This window comes from Monodelphis domestica, chromosome 4 (assembly GCF_027887165.1).
Source record: "Monodelphis domestica isolate mMonDom1 chromosome 4, mMonDom1.pri, whole genome shotgun sequence".
NCBI lineage: Eukaryota > Metazoa > Chordata > Mammalia > Didelphimorphia > Didelphidae > Monodelphis > Monodelphis domestica.
The window spans coordinates 127,000,468-127,020,880 of record NC_077230.1 but is presented as its reverse complement, the minus strand read 5'-3'; the positions used below and the strand labels follow the sequence as shown (position 1 = coordinate 127,020,880).

At 32.3% G+C, this 20,413-nt stretch overlaps 1 protein-coding gene across 1 annotated transcript in view; it reads left to right on the top strand.

Moving 5' to 3' along the window:
* DPP10 (dipeptidyl peptidase like 10) overlaps positions 1–20,413 on the top strand; it is an 881,130-nt gene that overhangs the window by 462,877 nt on the left and 397,840 nt on the right. Inside the window, exon 4 of the mRNA XM_007494071.3 lies at positions 20,023–20,117. Coding sequence (XP_007494133.1) covers positions 20,023–20,117 — 95 coding nt within the window. The remainder of the gene's footprint in view (positions 1–20,022; positions 20,118–20,413) is intronic.

The following is a 20,413-nucleotide window of genomic DNA, read 5'->3' as shown; positions in this document are numbered from 1 at the left end:
TATATTCACAATGTACATATATGCTTGAGTATCTTGACAGTCATGTACTCATGATGTTCTTCCTCACTAGCATACAATTCATGGAATGTGAGTACCATAAAGGAAGAGACCTATTTGTTGCTTTTACTACATTCTATTTTTAGCATTGAAAGAGACATATCTGAATGACTGTTAACTAAACAAAAGGATTAAGTGCTTTCTGTGTGCCAAAAGCTGGACTAATTTTTATGCACATAAGTTATAACACTACAGTTGTCATTCACTATATTGCAGTTCACTCATTGTGGCTTTGCTGTATCATGGGTTTAAAAAAAATATATATATATATATATATAATTCTGTATCACAGAGTTGTCATTATATCACAGGATTTTGCAGATGAATACCATACTGTACACACTGGAAATGCAGTACACCACTACTGCTTCCACAAGTTTGCATTGAGATTATACACAGCTCATTACTGGCTGGGATTGAAAGGCAACCAACTACAGCTCTGTTTTCTGTGTCCTGGGCCCTGATTGGCTCAGTGTTTATAAGAGTGTGGGGAAGGTTAATGAGAGTGTGGAAAAGCTTTATAGGAGAGTAGGAAGGGTTTATAAAGCCACATATATATATATATATATAATAACTATAATCTTGCTACTTTGCAGATTTTCACCTATCATAAGAGACTGTGGAATTTAACTCCCACTATAAGTGAGAGTCACTGAATTGGTAACCAAAAAACTTACATTGCTTTGAGGCTAAGCAAAGATGAGGAATTATCAGGTTGGAGATAATTAATCAGGGTAAGTTTCAGGTATGATAGGTGGGTAAATAGTGGAAGACAGTGTTATAACTCATTCAGGTAAAACTGTAGTTGAGCTGATCATTACTTTCAAATTTAGTGTAAGTTTAGTAAGGAAAGATGAAAAATTATATTTGTGCTTATATCTCAATTTATTTAATTTTCATTCAGTTTAAAACTTCTCCCCTAAATAACAACTACCCTATGAAAGATTCATCATTTTGATCATTAATATCTTCCTTTTCAAGGTGACACATTGTCCTTTAATTTGAATCTCTCTAATGAGCTTAGAGTGTCATAATGTGTACTATTATTCTTGGGCTTAGTGACATCCCATCTCCCCACATAATCTCCAACAGGCTAGGAAATGTTATTTCTTAACTTCTTATCTCCTTATCTCTTGTATCATGATTTACTCATGAAAACTGCCTAATCAGTGTAGGTTGTTGTACATCACATGATCCATTACCCAAAACAATATTTTTTATGAGAAATAGATTGTACAAGTACAGAAAACAGACATAATAATAAAGAAGAAATATCAATGAATGGTAAAATAAGTGGTGCTGATAGAATGTGTAATAAGTATTGAGAAAAAGTAATTTTTTGGGGTGGAAGAGTTTGATGGACAAAGTAGATCTTGATCTGGGCCATGAAATATTTTAGAATTTTGTATAGTGAATAAGGATGGAGAAAAATTTTTGAAATATAACATTTTGGCGTCCTTAGCTTTTGTCTATTAAATGATGTAGCTCAGATAGTGCGGTTAGCCTTCATCTATTCTATCAGAAATCAAAAGTTTTGGTTTTTTTGAAGCAGATCACTGTGGGCAGTTTGTTTCTTTATTCATCAGTTGCTCTTTGGAGAATGGTCAAGAATGAACAACTCTTCCAGTGGCCCCATATCTCTAGTAATTCTTGACTGATTTGACTGATACCAGAAATACTATTTCTCACATATGTTCTATTTCCATAGATGTAATGCTGTTGGTCAGCTTGGCAAGCATACATATACCACTTGACACGATTTCCCAGTGGGCAAAAAATGACATGAGATTTCAGCCTTAATCATTTGTCTTTAGGGGAAACATTGTCTTAATGGGCATATTTCCACTAATTGCCAACAATATAATCTTCATGGGAATTTTAAAACACAGCCAATTGCAGTTTGTTTGTTTTTTATGTGAATTATGCTTTAAGATGCCTTCCTAGAGAATTTTATATTCCTGGTTGATATACCTATTGACAATATGGTCACTTTGAATATTGTTTGTGTGTTTTCATCTCCCACCTCCCAGTTATCAGAGTGGAATTGAACCTTAATTCTCTATCTAATAACCTATAATATCTAACATTAATAGTGTTTATTATGTGCCAATCAATGTGATAAGTGGTTTATAATTATCTCATCTGATCTTCACAACACCCTAAAGAATCTGGTACAATTATTATGCCAATTTTAACGATAAGGAAACAGGTAAATAGATATAAAGTGACTTTAAGAAGGTCACGAAGTTCATAAGTCTCTAAAACTGGTTTTGAATTCAAGTCTTCTCCATTCAAGACCCAACACATTATTCATAATCCAACCTCTTCTGTCATGAACTTATGCTTTTTTGTTTGTTTTTTAATTAATGAATTGGGACTAGAGATATTCTCTGAAACTATACAACAGATGAACACTATCTGGCCTATTGAAAGACAGATTCTGTTCCTTCTCCCATAGTGTATTCTAACCAACTAAAGTATTCAGTTACTGACTCTGAAACTGTTCTCTAGGGGAAAGTCAGCATGGCTTGGAAGCAATTTGCATTCACTTTATAAATAAAAGTTTTTCACCCATTTGTCTTCTTTCTCTAATGACTTTCACATAATAGTTGCACTATTATTTCTTAATCTGGAGCCCATCTTTTTTCATAGTTTGTTACTCTCTTCAACTTGTAATTGTTTTGAAATTCATGAATGTTAAGCTTTCCTTTTATCACTTCTATCAATGCTGTTCCAATTTAAATCAATGGAATGTTCCCAATTTATTCCACTGAGCAAATTTTCAATTCCATTAAATCTTTCCTTATGTTCTAATTCCAGACTCTTTTGAGCAAAGTGATCAATTTTAGTCTCTAGGGATTTAATTGCAATATGCAAAATTTAACAAAGGTATGTCATTATGCATTTGTAAGAGTCATAGCATCTGTTGTTTAGATGTATAAGTTAGTTTCAGCCAGTCAAATAACAACTTGGTGCCCAGTCTATGGCACTATGTTGTGGGTTCTCATAGAGACAAAATTATGCTCTTTCAAAAATATGTTTCCACCATTTCTCTATGCTATCCTACCCCCTTTTTTGACTTAAATGTGCAGTTTTTTGTTCTGTGTCAATGTAACCTAGTAGAAAGAGAGCTGGTGTAGAGTTAAAAAGACTTGGGTATATGTCCTGACCCTGGCCCTGACCCAGACCAACTTTGTAACTGGAGGCAAGTCATTTAATTTTAAATTTCCAGTGTTTTAGACTAATTTCTGAGTTGCATTGAAGGTAAAAGTAGTTGCACTGATAAAAGTAATTTCCTCACATAAAAATTTCTAACCATTGAAATCATAGACCCAATTTTTAAATAAATAATACCTCTTTTCCTTCTCTTAATTATAAAAAATTTAGGTATATAAAATTTAAGTAATAAAACTCATCCTTCCTTATAATATTGTTTGTTTTTAAAGAACAGTTTGTTTTTAAAGTGTTTTTAAGTGATTATAATTTATTTTAGCATTCCTTTAAAAAAAAGTTGTTTGAAATTATCTTCTTCCTTTTAGCTTCTCCTCAACCATGCAGACCTATACTCAACCATTAATTATACATGTGAAATTATTAAAATATTATTTCCATGTTAGCAATGTTGCAAAAAATCAAGAAAAATAAAGTAAATGAAAAAAAGTATGGTACACTCTGTACTCAGAATTCATCAATTTTCTTTCTGGATGTAGATAATATTTTACTTGTGAGTCTGTGGTAATATTCTTAAATCATTGTATTAATTAGAGTGACTAAATATTACAGTTTATCATTATTGAAATATTACTACTAATGTGTATAATATTCTCCTGGCTAATCTCTTTTTTGATTTGCATAAATTCATGTAATTCTTCCACATTTTTTCTAGATTATTTATTTTTTTACAGAATCTATGTCATTAGAGAAGGTAGATAAGAAACAAGAGGTAATTTGACAAAGTAGAGAATTAATCAAGTGTTTGAAAGTAGCAAAGAACACAATTAATATATATTATTATATAATGTTTACAGAGTTATTTCCATTAAATATTGTGAGGTTGAATGTAAATAATACTTATCATTCTTTTATCTATGAAAAGGCTAGAGATGAAGGGATAAGTAACTTTTCCATAATCACACAATCACTTAATGAACCATGGATTTGCAAGACTGAAAATAAATCTAATATTCTTTTTTAAAACATCATGATTTCTCTTGTGAAATAGAGGAGAATAATTGGACTGATATAAAATTCTGAGAAACAATAATAGAAGATTGTAAATCTGACCAGCGAAAATCACTTCTTTTTTTCTAAGATAGAGATGTTATTACCTTAAACATAAAGAGAGAAGAATAAAATGGAGTAAGAACATTACAACTATGACATATAAAGTAGTAAAATTTGCAACTGAGAAGTAAATGACTAAGAAAAGAGGTTTAAAGATAGATAACATGGACAACAGATAATATACACATATATCATATGGTAATATGTAGGTAGTTTAATTTTTATTCTCTTTCCTTGAGTCATAGTGTTTGAACTAAAAGTAGTCTTATTTCTAAATTTTTCCCCCTCCTTTTTTGGGGGTTTGGGGGTTCTCAGAAGAGCACATATGGAATAATTTATGTACTTTGTACAACTGTCATAGGGAAAAAATAGAGATGAAAATATATCTTGAAAGAGAAATAGATGATTGTTGGGCCTACCTAAGCAAACTTTTGGACATAGAAAGTGATAGATCAGTCTCACCTTAGGTGTCATTCCCACCTATGGAATGTGTGCCTTTTGCAGACCTATACTAAACATCCTTTCTGGTCATGTCAGGCATTTCCTCCCAAGTCATTATCTTTGAATCTACATTTTTGGTGAGCTTTCTCCTTTTTATACATGGAATAAATGAGGAAAGAATGAATAAATCAATACATCTCTTCAGCTAACCCTTGTGCTATACAGCAGAACTTCTACTCTGACTAATTTTTATATTACCCAAATGGATTATTCTCCAGATTTAACTACCTTTTGGGGAGTATATAAAACATTATAAATATTGTATTGTTAATAAAATTTTAAATATAATTTATATATTATCTAATAAAATAATATATTATATGCATGTATTATACATCAAAAACTATACTATTATTTAAGCAATAAATGATTAAGAATGGAGACATAAGTATGTGTCTAAAATGAGTAGGTAAAATCTGTTTTATTATACTAAATATCAATAAGTATTTACTTTGATTACTCAGCTCTTACTAGGTATAATGAGGAATTGGATTCCCCCACTTACCATGTGGCATATTCAGACAAGTTACTTTGAGTCTAAATTTCTGGGCTCAACAAATTTTTAATTTTTATAGGTGGGAATTTGCAAAGAGGATAGGAAATTGGGCATGGCATTCTAGAACACTGTCAATTTGGACTAAATCAACTAATGATAGATTAAAACCTAATAGGTAGTTATACTACTGGCATATAGATCATAGTGTGAAAAAGGGAAATAATTGAGTAAGGGGGAGGGTCTTAAAACAGAGAAAACAGAAGACCAATGACAAAATGCCAAAAGAACCTCCTGATAAGTGTACTGTGGGTTCTGGCTACAGAGAGAAAGAGTTAAACTTTTAATATATGCAACCCAAATATACCCTCAAAAGATGGAGATGTCCAATAAGACATGATGGGCTCATCTTTACAAGATTTATTCATTTCAGAGGTATCACTGATAAATAAAAGATATGAATTCTTAGGGGAGAATAGTAGACCAAAGTCAATATGGGGAAAAAAAGTTACAGAAATTTTGACATAACAACATATATGGCATGCTCCAAGATTCTGGAGATGAGGGACATGACAAGGACGACAGAGGATAAAAATCAGTGCAATGTCAATATCCTTGGAGTTGATATGACTACATGAATACAAGAAAGGTATATAGCTATAAATATTGTCAGTTTCCTTATTCACAAAATGACTGTCATAATATATTTATTTTCAAAATGCTATTGTGACTAACATAAATTCTTAATTTTATGACTGAGTATGTTACCAGAATCTCTTAAGCCATTGAAAGAAATTAAAGGACAATATGGCACAATTTATATTTACATATTTTCATTTTTTCCAGTCTTTTTTAATATTCTAAAACTTGTTTTAAATAACTTTCCATTCTCCAGATAAGGAATCTTATATAACATTCACTTTAATTTTCATTCATGTTATGAGTGTCTTAATTGGAATAAGAAAGGAATTAAGTTTCTTCCTCTGACTTATGTATGTATGTGTTTTTCTCTCTGTGTTTTTGGGTAAGTGTTTAAGTGGAGCCATTTGGGAATTAAATGGTTACAAAAGACAATCTGAAATTATAAAGGCTTTTAGTAACATTTTTATGACAATGTTAAGCTTCTGCCAGAGGGAACCAGTTGAAATAGATATTAGGCTGGTATTATAGAAACAACCCTCATACAGCAAAGAAATGTTCTAAATATTGGAGAAAGATTTTATTTTCCTTATATGTGAGTGTTTTTTTGGAAATGATGTAAAACATGAAATGATCATGTGTAAATTGCTGCTATTCACATTTTAGCTACAAATAAAAAAATTTATTTTGTTGAGTTGCTATCAATTGCCCAGTTATCTAGCTGGGTAAGTACTCTTTATGATGTAAAGTGCCACTGAATAGATTTACACTTTGTATTTATTAATTATGACTATTCAACCTTATGACACCCTTTAAATAAAATAAACTATTATAACATTACTTTTAAGGAAAGTTTTATTTCCCTTTTTTATCTTAATTACTTCAGAGCTACCTAAATTTTAAAAAAACTGTCATCAAATATCTTTATTAAAAATACTGTTGGAATCCCAGATAAATTTGCATCATATTGTTTAGACCAGTGGTTCTCAACCTTTCTAATGCCGTGACCCCGCAATACAGTTCCTCATGTTGCGGTGACCCCAAACCAAAAAATTATTTTGGTGGCTCCTTCAAAACTGTAATTTTGCTACAGTTATGATTCAGAATGTAAATACCTGATATGCATTATGTATTCTCATTGCTACAAATTGAGAGGTTGAGAACCGCTAGTTTTGACTAAAGTTAGACATTAGAAATTATAAAATAAGCATTCACAATGTCACTGAATCCTAGCAGGTGAAAACAAACAAATGCAGTCTATAAATAACCTTATAGAAATAGACCTTGCATAGCAGCATTACATATAATTAAAAAAAAGGTTAACCAACTTTGTTGGTGTATTCAAAGAAAAAAGAGGTTACATAGTATCTTTACATGAATTTATTGAAATCTTTTTTTAGATTTTAGAAAATTTAGGAAATTTTTATTTAATTAGTTAATTTAGAATATTTTTCCATGGTTACAAAATTCATGTTCTTTCTCTCTCCTCCTATTAACCCCCTCCTATAGTCAAAATGCAATTCTACTGGGTTTTATATGTGTCATTGATCAAGAACTTTTTCCATATTATTGATATTTGCACTAGGGTGATCATTTAGAGTCTATATCCCCAATCATATTCCCATCAACTCATGAGATCAAGCAGTTGTTTTTTCTTCTGTGTTTCTACTCCCACAGTTCTTCCACTGAATGTGAATAGCAGTCTTTCTCATAAGTCTCTCAGAACTGTCATGGATCATTGTAATGCTGCTAGTAGAGAAGTCCATTAATTTAGAAAGTACCACAGTGTATCGGTCTCTGTATATAATGTTCTCCTGGTTCTGCTCCTTTCACTCTGCATCAACTCCTGGAAGTCGTTCCAGTTCCCATTGAATTCCTCCTGTTCATTATTCCTTTGAGCACAATAGTATTCCATCACCAACATATACCACAATTTGTTCAGCCATTCTCCAACTGAAGGACATCCCCTCATTTTCCAGTTTTTTTCAATAATAAACATCTCAGCTATATATATTCTTGTATAAGTCTTTTTCCTTATTATCTCTTTGGGTTACAAACACAGCAGTGCTATGGCTGGATCAAAGGGCAAGCAGTCTTTTAGCACCCTTTGAGCATAGTCCAAATTGTCATCCAAAATGGTTGGATCAATTCACAATTCCACCAGCAATGCATTAATGTCCCAATTTTGCCACAACATAATGTTTTACTTTCATTTGCTGTCATGTTAGTCAATCTGCTAGGTGTGAGGTGGTAACTCAGAGTTGTTTTGATTTACATTTCTCTGATTATAAGATATTTAGAACACTTTTTCATGTTTTTATTCATTGTTTTGATTTCTTTATATGAACATTGCCTAACCATATCCCTTGCCCATTTATCGAATGGGGAATACCTTGATATTTTGGTACAATTGATTTAGCTCCTTATAAATTTGAGTAATTAGACTTTCATCAGAGGTTTTTGTTATAAAGATTTCCCCCAATTTATTTTTTCCCTTCTAATTTTGGTTGCATTGGTTTTGCCTGTTTTTTTTTAATTTAATGTAATCAAAATTATTAATTGTATATTTTGTAATTTTTTCTAACTCTTGCTTGGTCTTAAAATCTTTTCCTTCCCAAATATCTGACAAGTATACTCTTCTATGTTCACCTAATATACTTATAATTTCCTTCTTTATATTCAAGTCATTGACCCATTCTGAGTTTATCTTGGTGTACGGTGTAAGATATTGATCTAAATCTAATCTCTTCCATATTATTTTCCAATTTTTCCAGCAGTTTTTGTCAAATAGTAGATTTTTGTCCCAAAAGTTGGGATCTTTGACATTATCATTGACTGTCTTGGTGAGGTCATTTAGCCCAAATCTACTCCACTGATCCTTCTGTATCTTAGCCAGTACCGTATTGTTATGATGATCATTGCTTTATAGTACAGTTTGAGACAGGGGTGCCCAAACTCTTTACACAGGGAGCTAGTTCACTCTCTCTCAGACCATTGGAGGAAATGACAAAAAAAAAACTGTAAACAAATCTGTATACTGCTGTATGTGATAGTGGAGGCTAGAGCGATGGCTGTGATGAACCTGTGATACCTTGCATAGGCCCATCACTGCCACCACTATAGCAGGAAGCAGTATACATAGTGTGGAATCCCCTACCCCAGATCAGCAATCACCATGCTGACATTTTCATTGTGCAGCCACATAATCCCTTGCATGGTACCTCATTCTCATTCAGTTCTCTCAGAACAAAGCACTACACAAAGGATTATGTCACCGGAAGTAGTACTGTAGGTGAGTGACATCTCACTTTGCAGCACCACCACATATAGTGCTCCTCTCACTGATGACCAATGAAAGAGGTGCCCCTTCAAGAAATGCATTGGGGTCCAGATAAATGACCTCAGGGGGCTGCATGTGGCCAATGGGCCATATACTGGGGACCCCTGGTTTAAGATCTAGCACTGCTAGGCCACCTTCCTTCATATTTTTTTTCATTATTTCCCTTGGTATTCTTGATCTTTTGTTCTTCCAAATGAACTTTGTCATTATTTTTTTCTAATTTAGTAAAAAAGTTTCTTGGTAGTTTGATGGGTATGGCACTAAATAAGTAAATTAGTTTGGGTAGGATTCTACTACCCATGAGCATTAATTAATTAAGTAATGTTTTTCCAATTATTTAGATCTAATTTAATTGTGTGGAAAGTGTTTTGCAGTTGTGTTCATATAGTTCCTGTGTTTGTCTTGGCAAATAGATTCCTAAGTATTTTATATTGCCCAGGGTGATTTTAAATGGAATTCCCCTTTCTAACTCTTGCTGCTGAGATGTGTTGGAAATATATGTAAATGCTGATGATTTATGTGGGTTTATTTTGTATCTTGAAACTTTTCTAAAGTTGATGATTATTTACATTAGCTTTTTATTTGATTCTCTAGGATTCTTTAAGTAGATCATCATGTCATCTGCAAAGAGTGATAGTTTGGTCTACTCATTATCTATCTTAATACCTTCAATTTATTGTTCTTCTCTAATTGCCATTACTAGTGTTTCTAGTATAATGTTAAATAATTGAGGTAAAAATGGGCATCCTTGTTTTACTCCTGATCTTATTGAGAATGCTTCTAATTTACCCACATTGCAGTTGATTCTTGCTAATGGTTTTAGATACATACTGTTTATTATTTTTAGGAAAGGCCCTTTTATTCCTATGCTTTCTAGTGTTTTCAATAGGAATGAGTACTGTATTTTTGTCAATGGCTTTTTCTGCATCTATTGAGATAATCATGTGATTTTTCTTGGTTTACTTGTTAATATGGTCAATGATGTGGATGTTTTTTCTAATATTAAACCATCTTTGTATTCCTGGTATGAATTCCACCTGGCAATAATGAATAACTCTCGTGATCACTTGATGGAGTCTTTTTGCTAGTATTCTATTTAAGATTTTTGCATCTATGTTCATTAAGAAGATTGGTCTATAGTTTTTATTCCTCTCTGTTTTTAATCTACCTAACTTTGGAATCAGTATCATATTTGTGTCATAAAATGAATTTGGTAGAACTCCTTCTTTGCTTATTATGTCAAATTATTTGTAGAGTATTGGGATTAGTTGTTCTTTGAATGTTTGATAGAATTCACTTGTGAATCCATCTGGCCCTGGGGATTTTTTCTTATGGTGTTTTTTAATGGCTTGTTCAAATTCTTTTTCTGATATGAGGTTATTTAGGTACTCTATTTCTTCTGTTGATCTAAGTAATTTATATTTCTGTAAATACTTATCCATATCACCTACATTGCCATAGTTATGGCCATATAATTTTGCAAAATACTTTTTAATGATTGCCTTTATTTCCTCTTCATTAGAGTTGAGGTCTCCCTTTTCATCTTTGATACTGTTAATTTGGTTTTCTTCTTTCCATTTTTAATTAGATTGAACAATACATTATCTATTTTATTTGTTTTTTAAAGTACCAGCTTCTAATCTTATTTATTAATTCAATAGTTCTTTGACTTTCAATTTCATTAATTTCTCCTTTAATTTTTATGATTTCTAATTTAGTTTTCATCTGGGGAATTTTTTTAACCCATAATTTCACTCTTGGAGTCAATACTGTGTTTTGGCTCCAAGGCAGAAGAGTGGTAAGGGCTAGGCATTGGGGGTCAAGTGACTTGCCCAGGATCACACAGCTGGGAAGTGTCTAAGGCCAGATTTGAAGCTAGGATCCCAATTCATTGACCTCTGCCCTCCCTAATGTGTTAAAATATGAACTCAAGGATATAAAATTTCCCCCAAGTACTGCTTAAGCTGCATCACATAGAATTTGAAAGAATCATAATTGTCTTTTTCTTCAGTGAAATTATTTTTTCTATGATTTGTTCTTTAACTGGTCAATTTTGGAGAATCATAATATTTAATTTCTAATTAATTTTTGATTTGCCTCTCCATGCACCCTTACTAATTATTATTTTATTGCATTATGTTCTGAAAAGGTTGCATTTATTATTTCTGCTCTTTTGCACATTTGTCATGTATTTTTGCCCTAGTACATGGTTAATCTTTGTGAATATACCATGGGCTGCTGAAAAAAAAAAAAAAGGTGTATTCCTTTTTGTTCCTATTTAGTTTTCTCAACATATCTATTAACACTATATTTTCTAAGATTTCATTCACGTCTCTTATCTCTTTCTCATTTATTTTTTGGTTTGATTCATCTTTTATCTGATAGAGGAAGGTTCAGGTCTCCCTCTAGTATAGTTTTACTATTTATTTCATCCTTGAGCTCCACTAGTTTCTCCGTTAGATATTTGGATGCTATAGCATTTGGTGCATACAAGTTGAGTACTTATATTTACTTATTATCTATCTTGCCTTTTATCAGAATGTAATTGCTTTCCCTATATCTTTTAACTAGATTTATTTTTACTTTGGATTTGTCAGATATCATGATTTTGACCCCTGCCTTCTTTTTCTCAGTAGATGCCCAATAGATTTTGCTCCACCCTTTTAACTATACCATCTTTGTGTCTACCTGCCTTATGTGTGTTTCTTGTAGACAACATATGGTATGATTTTGGTTTCTAATCCACTCTGCTATTTGGTTCTGTTTTAGAGATGAGTTTATCCCTTTTACATTCAGAGTTATGATTACCACCTGTGTATTCCCCACTCCTTTGATTTCCTCTCCAAGTCCTGGACTTCCTTCTTTTACTATTTCCTTCTATACCAGTGTTTTGTTTTTTATCAGTCCCCTTAATTCCCACCATTATTTTACCTTCCTTTCTCTCGCTCCCATTCTTATTCTCATTTATCTTTCTTTAGGGTCTTTTTAAAGTACACCCATATTTTCCCTCCTTTGTATTGCTTCCCTCCCTAACACTCAGTTTGATACCCATCTATTCTCTACAAGGCATGAATCAATTCTCTACCCCAATGGATCTGATTGTTCTTCCCTCTTTGAGTCAATTTTCATTACATATAACAAACAAGAATTTCCTTTCTCCAACATCTTTACCCTTCCAATCTATTGGTATTTTCCCCTGCTCCCGCCATGAGCTTCTTTATGAATTATAAATTTACCCCAATTTGTCTCTTTTTCCATGTTTGTTAGTATTAACCTCTTTTTTACCTCTAGTTTTATATATATATATATATATATATATATATATATATATATATATATATATATATATATATATCTTGGCATTTTGTCCTATACTATTTGTCACTGTTCCCTCCAAGTATACCTTTTCTAGCTACCCAGGTGATAACAATTTTTTTTTAGAATTAACAATATCATCTTTTCTTATAGGAATACAAATCATTTAAACTTATTGGGTCCCTTAGAAAAGGTTGTTTTTTTTCACCCTTTCTTAATAACCTTTGGTGATGCTCTTTGGGTTCTGTGTTTGGGCATCAATTTTTCTGTTTAAGTCCAATCTTATCTTTATGAATGCTTGGAAGTCTTCTATTTTATTAAATGCCCAGTTTTTCAGAGTACTTGATTCTTGATTGTAGACCCAGGTCTTCCTTTCCAGAATGTCATATTTCATACCTTCTGGTCCTTCAGTGTAGATGTAGGCAAATCCTATCCTAACTGTCATTCCATGGTATCTGAATGACTTCTTAGCAGCTTGTAATATCTTTTCCTTGTTCCAGTAGTTCTTGACTTTGACTACAACATTCCTGGGCATTGTAATTTGAGGTTTAAATACAGGAGGCAATCTGTGTATTCTTTCAATCTTCATTTTTCCCTCTTGTTCAAGAATTTTGGGGCAGTTTTCTTGGATATCTTCCTAAAGAATGATATATAGGCTGATTCTTTTGGTATGGTCTTCCTGTAGTCCAATAATTCTAAAATTGTCTCTCCTGGTCTGTTTTCAATGTCTGATGTTTTGACAATAAGGTTTTTCATATTTTCCTCAATTTTTTTCATTCTTCTTTTTTTGATTTATTAATTCTTACTGCCTTGTGAATTCATTTGCTTCTACTTTTTTAATTCTAATTTTTAAAGACTGAATTTCATCCTTGGCATTTTGGTCATCCTTCTCTTTCTGGTCTAATTTACTTTGGGGCTCATCTTTCATCTTCTTTGCCTCATTTTTAAGCTGGTTAATTTTAACTTTTAAGACACTATTATCTTTTTTAAGATCTTGTGCCTCTGTTTCCAAATGACTTATTTTACTTTTTAAGTTCTTTTCCCAGTATTCCGCAGCCTCTCATAATTATTTTTTCAATTGTATTTTTATTTCTACCAAAGCTTGTGTCCAATTTGATGGAGTTTCTGTGTTTTTGCTTGGTGTTCCTTGGTCTTCTTCTTTTCCATTTGCTCTTTGTTCATTATGTGGTTAAAGGTTGTTGATTTCAATTTCATTTTTCTTTTTGTTTTTTACTCATATTTTCCCCATCTTTTCTCCCTGCTATTGTCTGTGATCTTGCTTCTCTGATTGTGTGCTGGATATGTGGGTTTGGGCTATTTTACCCTGAAATAGCTTCTTCTCTGCTCTGGTGATCAACGAGGTTAGGCTGATGGCATTGATGAGCCCTGAGGTCAGATCTTCCCCAACTGGCTGCAGAAACTTAAAAGGAGCTGGGCTTCCCACTATTTTATCAAGGTTGTAATCTTTAGTGTTTGTAGCCTCCCCCTTTGGAGATTAGTCAGCAAGGCTCTCTGAGTAGTCTATGGAGGAGGGGTGTTGGAGCTTGAGTTTCCCTGCCCTCTAAAGGCTTCTTATATGCCCTATTGATAAGATTAATCCAGGGAGGAGTTGATCTGAAGAGTTGGATGTGCCCTGAGGCCAAAACCTTGAGGGGGGGGAAAGATGGAGTGTTTTGGCTACAACTAGACTACCCTCTCTTCATTTCTCTTCCAGCTCCCTCCCTGCTGCTTATGTTCAACACCCTGAGATTGGCACAGCTGTGTCAGCAAGGCATTTCCTTCAGACTAGATCCCTTGTAGGCCCAGAGATTCTAGCCAACTCTGGAGACTCAGAACTATAGGTGGGGGAAGGGACCTTTCTTTTCTTTTTCCCTCAAACACAAGCATTGAAGAATTCAGGGTATTTTTGCAGTATACATTTTAAGTTGAATCCAGTAAGAGAGTTCCCTAGCTATGTCCTGCTGTTAGATTTGGTTTTCTGTCCCCTTGAAGCACTGTGTTTTTGATTGGTGTGGAATGGTTTTCAGAGGTCAGGACTTTTGCTGTGTCTGAGCCGCCATCTTGATGCTGCCTCCCTATTGAAATACTTTAATGCAATTAAGACCAAAAAGTATAAGGACAAAAAATTACGACAGATATTTGTAAAGTAAAACAAAATGGAAAGGAACCAGAAAAATTTAATGCTAGATGACATTCAGGATGTTGTGAAAATATATGCCTACCAAAAAGGAACCTTATATTGGTATATAAGCAGCCAATTTTCTTTCTGCTTAGATGCTACTTTTATCATACTTTGATGACACTTCTGGTGACCATTTCTTTATTAGTAATGTATCTTAATCCCTTATCATCTACCATGCATTTTCTTTAAAAAGAAACAAAACACTTTTTGTGTTAGTGTCAATTCTAAGACACAACAGTAGCAAAGGCTAGACATCTGGAGTTAAGTGACTCATCTGGAGTTACATTGCTAGGGAAAAGAAGAAGAAGACCTAGTCTCACAGCTAGGTCCTTTCCCATTAAAAAAAAAGATCTCTTTGGAATATAGAAGTAGTAGTGAGATGACTGGATGAAAGAATATATATTTTTTGGAATGTACCTTGGGCAAAATTGCTCTCCAGAATAATTGGATCAGTTTACAACTCCAGCAGGAATGCATTAGTGTCTCAGTTTTGCTACATTCCTTCTAACATTCATCATTTTCTTTTATTTTCATTTTGGCTAATATGATAGGTGTGAGGTAGTTCCTCAGAGTTGTTTTAAATTATATTTCTCTAATCAAGATTGATTTAGGACATTATTTCTTATGATTATTAATAGCTTTGATTTCTTCATTTGCTAACTCCTTATTCATATTCATTGACCATTTAACAATTGGGGAGTGACTTGGATTCTTATAAATTTGGCTTAGTTTATATATTTGAGTAATTAATCCTTTATCAAAGAAAATTTTTATAAATATTTTCCCAGTTTATTATTTCCCCTTCTAATCTAGGTTTTACTTATTTTGTTTGAACAAAGATTTTAATTTAATATAATCAAAATTATTCATTTTACATCTTATAATGTTCTCTATCATTTATTTGGTCATAAATTCTTCACTTCTTCATATATATCAGAGGTAAACTAGTCTACATTCCCCTAATTTACTAATAGCATTACTCTCTATCTTTAAATCATATAACTTTTTTTACTTCATCTTGGTATAGGGTGTGAGATATTGATCTAAATCTAATTTTTGCCATACTGTTTTCCAATTTGCCAAGTAGTATTTGTCAAATAGTGAGCTCTTACCCCAGAATCTGTAATCTTTGTGTTTATCAAACACTAGATTTACCCCAAATCTATTCAATTGACCCACCCTTATATTTCTTAGCCAGTATCATGTTGTTTTGATAATTATTGCTTTATAATATGTTGAAGTTTAAGATCTGGTACCACTAGGTCACCATTCATTCCTTTTTCTTTTTTTTTCACTAGTTATCTTGATTTTATTGTTCTTTTGTTCTTCTAGTTGAATTTTTTTTATTTTTCTTCTTCTATAAAATAGTTTTTTTGGCAGTTTAATTGGAATGAGGCTGAATAAGTAAATTCAGTTAGATAAGGTTGTCATTTTTATTTATTATCTCAGGCTATCCTTCATCAATTAATGTTTTTCCAATTCTTTATATCTAACTTCTTGTGAAAAGTGTTTAATAATTGTGTTTATATATTTATTGCTTTTTTTTTCTTGCAAATTGATTCCCACATGGTTTACATTGTCTAGAGTGATTTTAAATGAAGTTTCACTTCTAACTCTTGCTGCTGGACTTTTTTGGAAATATATAAAAATGCTCATGACTTATGGGGGGTTATTTGGTATCCTGCAACATTCCTGAAGTTATTAATTACTTTGGCTAATTTTTAGTTGATTTTGTAAGATGTATTATAAAAAGATTAAAAATTTCAGTATAGAGAGGGGGAAAGAAGAGAGACCCCCCCTTCCACAAAGCAGGGTTCCAGAGAGACAGCTGATATTTAGGGTTGGTTCAGAGAGAGGAAAGGGGCTTTGAAGATTTTCCCCTTCTGCCTTCCCTCCTTATCTAAAGCTGCTCTCCCCAATTCACTCTTCTCCTTCGTGTCCCCCCTCCACTACTCAAGACCTAAGTGTCTCCCTTTGATCTGTTCACTTACACTTAGCTTGGGGAATAGATAACTTTTAATGTAAACTCAATCAGGTAATACAAAAGGAATAATGGGCAGGGAAGAATGGGAAAAGGAAAGTGGGGAGGAGGGGGTCCTTGTCTCTATCTAAACCCTTTCTCTTCCCTCTTCAAGTTTGGGGGTAACTCAGGCTTTGTTAGCCTGAGCCCCCTGAGAGAAAATCAGGTTGACTCACCCCCAGGCAACAGGAGCTGAGGTAAAGTCTGTTCAAGTTTCTTTCCAGAACGTCCATTCAATTGGGAAGTGTTGGGGGGAAGTATTTCCAGTTACCAGCAGGAAAAGTGGGTAACCCTCAAGAGAAAGTCTTTATCCACTTCTGTCTTCAGCTTCTCAAGAATGAGAGTACCCCTCTACCAGCCAGAGTCTTCTCCTACTCAAGATTCAAAACTCCTGGGCCCCTGCCCCCTTGAGGTGAACAATTTCACATACTCTTCAGCTTGGCACTTTTTCTCTAGTGTTAGCCTCTGTCATAAGAATTCCCTAAGAATACCATCATATCATCTTCAGAGAGTGCTAGTTTAGTTTTCTTCATTGCCTACTTTAATTCCTTCAATTTATTTTTCTTATTTAATTGCTACATCCGGCATTTCTAGTGCAATATTAAGTAATAATTGTGATAATGAACATCCTGGCTTCACTCTTGATTCTATTGAGAAAGCTTCTAATTTATGTTTATTGCAGATGATACCTGCTGATGGTTTTAAATAAATACTACTTATTATTTTGAGGAAAGGCCCTTTTATCCCTATACTTTCTAGTGTGATTAATAGGAGTGAATGTTGTATTTTGTCAAAGACTTTTTCTGCAATTGTTGAGACAATCATATAATTTTTGTTAGTTTGGTTATACATCTGGCAAATTATGTGGATGATTTTTCTGATATTAAGGCAACTTTGTATTTCTGGTATAAATTTCACTTGACCATAATGAATAATTCTTGTGATATATTCCTGTATTCTTTTTGTTGGTGTTTGCTAGGGTAAATGTGAGAATGATTACAAAATGATTTGAAAAAATGTGAAATAAAGGTTATAATGTTTTACATAATTTTTCAGATATGATTTAAATGATATACATATATGTAGATAAATCTTGGTGAAAAGGAAAAATATATTTGTAATCAGGAGTCCTAAGAATAAAATTCCAATCCTACTATTTAATATTTGTATAACATTTGCCAAATTAATTCATCTTCTATGCTTTAATTTACTCAATCCATAAAAAAGATACTCAGGCTAGATGGGGTTAGAACTACTTCTAGTTGTAGATAAAGAGAAAATGTTCTTCTTTTCATAAAATGATTTTCAATTTAATCTATAATAATTCACCATGTTCTCTATATAAAATGAAAGCATGGATAAATCAAAATGACATCTTGAAATTAACAACTTATTTGTATGTGTTCATTTATGTGTATGTGAACTAGATTCTAATGAAGATGTATTATTTACAAATAAAAGTCATAATAGTAAATTTTAGTAAACAGTAAGTGGAAAATACTCTTTTTGGAATTCAGTAGAGAGGATTATAGAGCAATATTCAAATCTATATTTTTAAAAAAGTTCAAAAGTAACATGCGACTAGAAAAATCGGCTTCATTAATTTTAAATGGATTAAAAGATTGAAGAGAGTTTTGGTTGAAATATTATGAGGAACTACATCCATTTCCAAAGTATATTATAAATAAAAATCCTTTGATGTTCCTTTGTTAACATGTTATATTAATTAATTCACTCAGATTTCATTACCTCTTACTAAGCATAATATAAACTTGGCAGGTTTGACATATAGTTGTAGAGTGCAATTGATTATCCCAATAGAAAAACATTCTGAAATTTAGATAGTTTAGTAGTGAATATAAAAAAATAAAATGTTGACTATATGATCCAATGGAAAGCATGATATAGAATGGAACTTATAATGAGGTATCTGCATGTATTCGATTTTACCAATTGTTTCAACAAATGTTTATTCACTGCCAAATTAAATAATATGAATAAAATTCTGAACATTTGTTAAATAATGCTATACTGAGTGCTTTCATAAGATGCCTAGAGATATAAAAATAAGGTTATTTTTGAAACAAATCTAACATCTGTCTAGGGGTTAGACATCTATTCAAAGATAAACATCTATGCTCATCATAAATTTACTATGCTTTCTTTATTTAATTTTTAAATTTTAGGGCTAATTTATATTCCAGGAAGGAGAATGTGATTTTTATTCCCATAGCCATTTCTTATACTACTCTCCTGCCATGACTATTTTATTGTTTCATTTAATCTTTAGAAGTAAAAATATGGAGGTGGTGAAGTGACATATCTTTCTAATAAGTAATAATAAATACTTTTCTAAACATAGGCAAATACCCCTTTAGAGAAGTTGTACATTAATAATATTTATAGGGAATGGTTCTCTACCAAAGTAACTCTGTACCTTATTGGTCTAAGAGGTGTGAAGGAAACAATCCATTTCATTTCTTGTCTTAGATGAGTGTTTTAGAAAAATAGAACTTTCGACACTTCTTATAGAATTGCTTATAAATGTATTGATTAGAGGAAAACTCTGGTCTAGTTAGGCTCTTCTTTGGATTATAGTTCTGAGGCAAAATGATTAGTAATATCATGTGCTATCTTGTCTTTGTTTACAACTTTTACATAACTGATTCCCCAAACTCTTTTTAGGATAAATTTTCCCTAGAGTACTAATAAGGGAAATATTTGCTGGACATCTTTTAGAATCCACATTGATATCTCAACTTCTCCATATCTAAAGCAAAAAGAAGTTTCTCCTCTTTGCAAAGATATTTATTCCCTAAGAAGAAGATTACTGGTAACTTTAAACCTATAGAATAAGCAAAAATTCTTAAAGATGAAAGATTCCATTCTGCATCTTCCTCTGAGGATTGGAGAATTCTTTCTTTCTGGATGGATAATGTCAACATATTCACAGTTTTTCAACCAGGAATCTGCATGGTTCCATAAGTAATCTTGCTATTCACTGAACAAAAATTATGTTTGCTTTGTCTCACCACCATTAAAAGGGATTAATGTAATCCAGGGGACAGAAATTGTTAGAGTATAATAATGCTGGTTTTAAATTAGTGTTTCACATGCACAGTTTTTTCTTTAAAATTATTATATTGACCAGTCAATGTCATTGTCAAATGTTAATGTCTTTGTTATTTCAGATTCAGATGTGGTGTATAAAAACGGAAATGGACATGTCATTAAACTGAATGTAGAAACAAATCTCACCACATTATTATTGGAAAACACAACTTTTGTAAGTAATGGATAATTACTTATTAATGTGTCATTGATTTGTGTCAAAAACTCTTGATATAAAAGTAATTTTTATGCCTCAATGATAATATTTTATTTAAGTACCTCAGTAGAAAAGTTGGGATAGTATGATCAGGAGACCTCTCTACAGACAAATGCTGTATGTTCTGGTAGGGTTTTTTATTTTTTTTGCAAGAACAGGATTTTTTTTTCAGTTAATAAAACATTAAGACTAGGTGAAATTGCCCTGACCTTTATTTCTTCCAGTCATTCATAGGGAAAATATTTTATATGCAT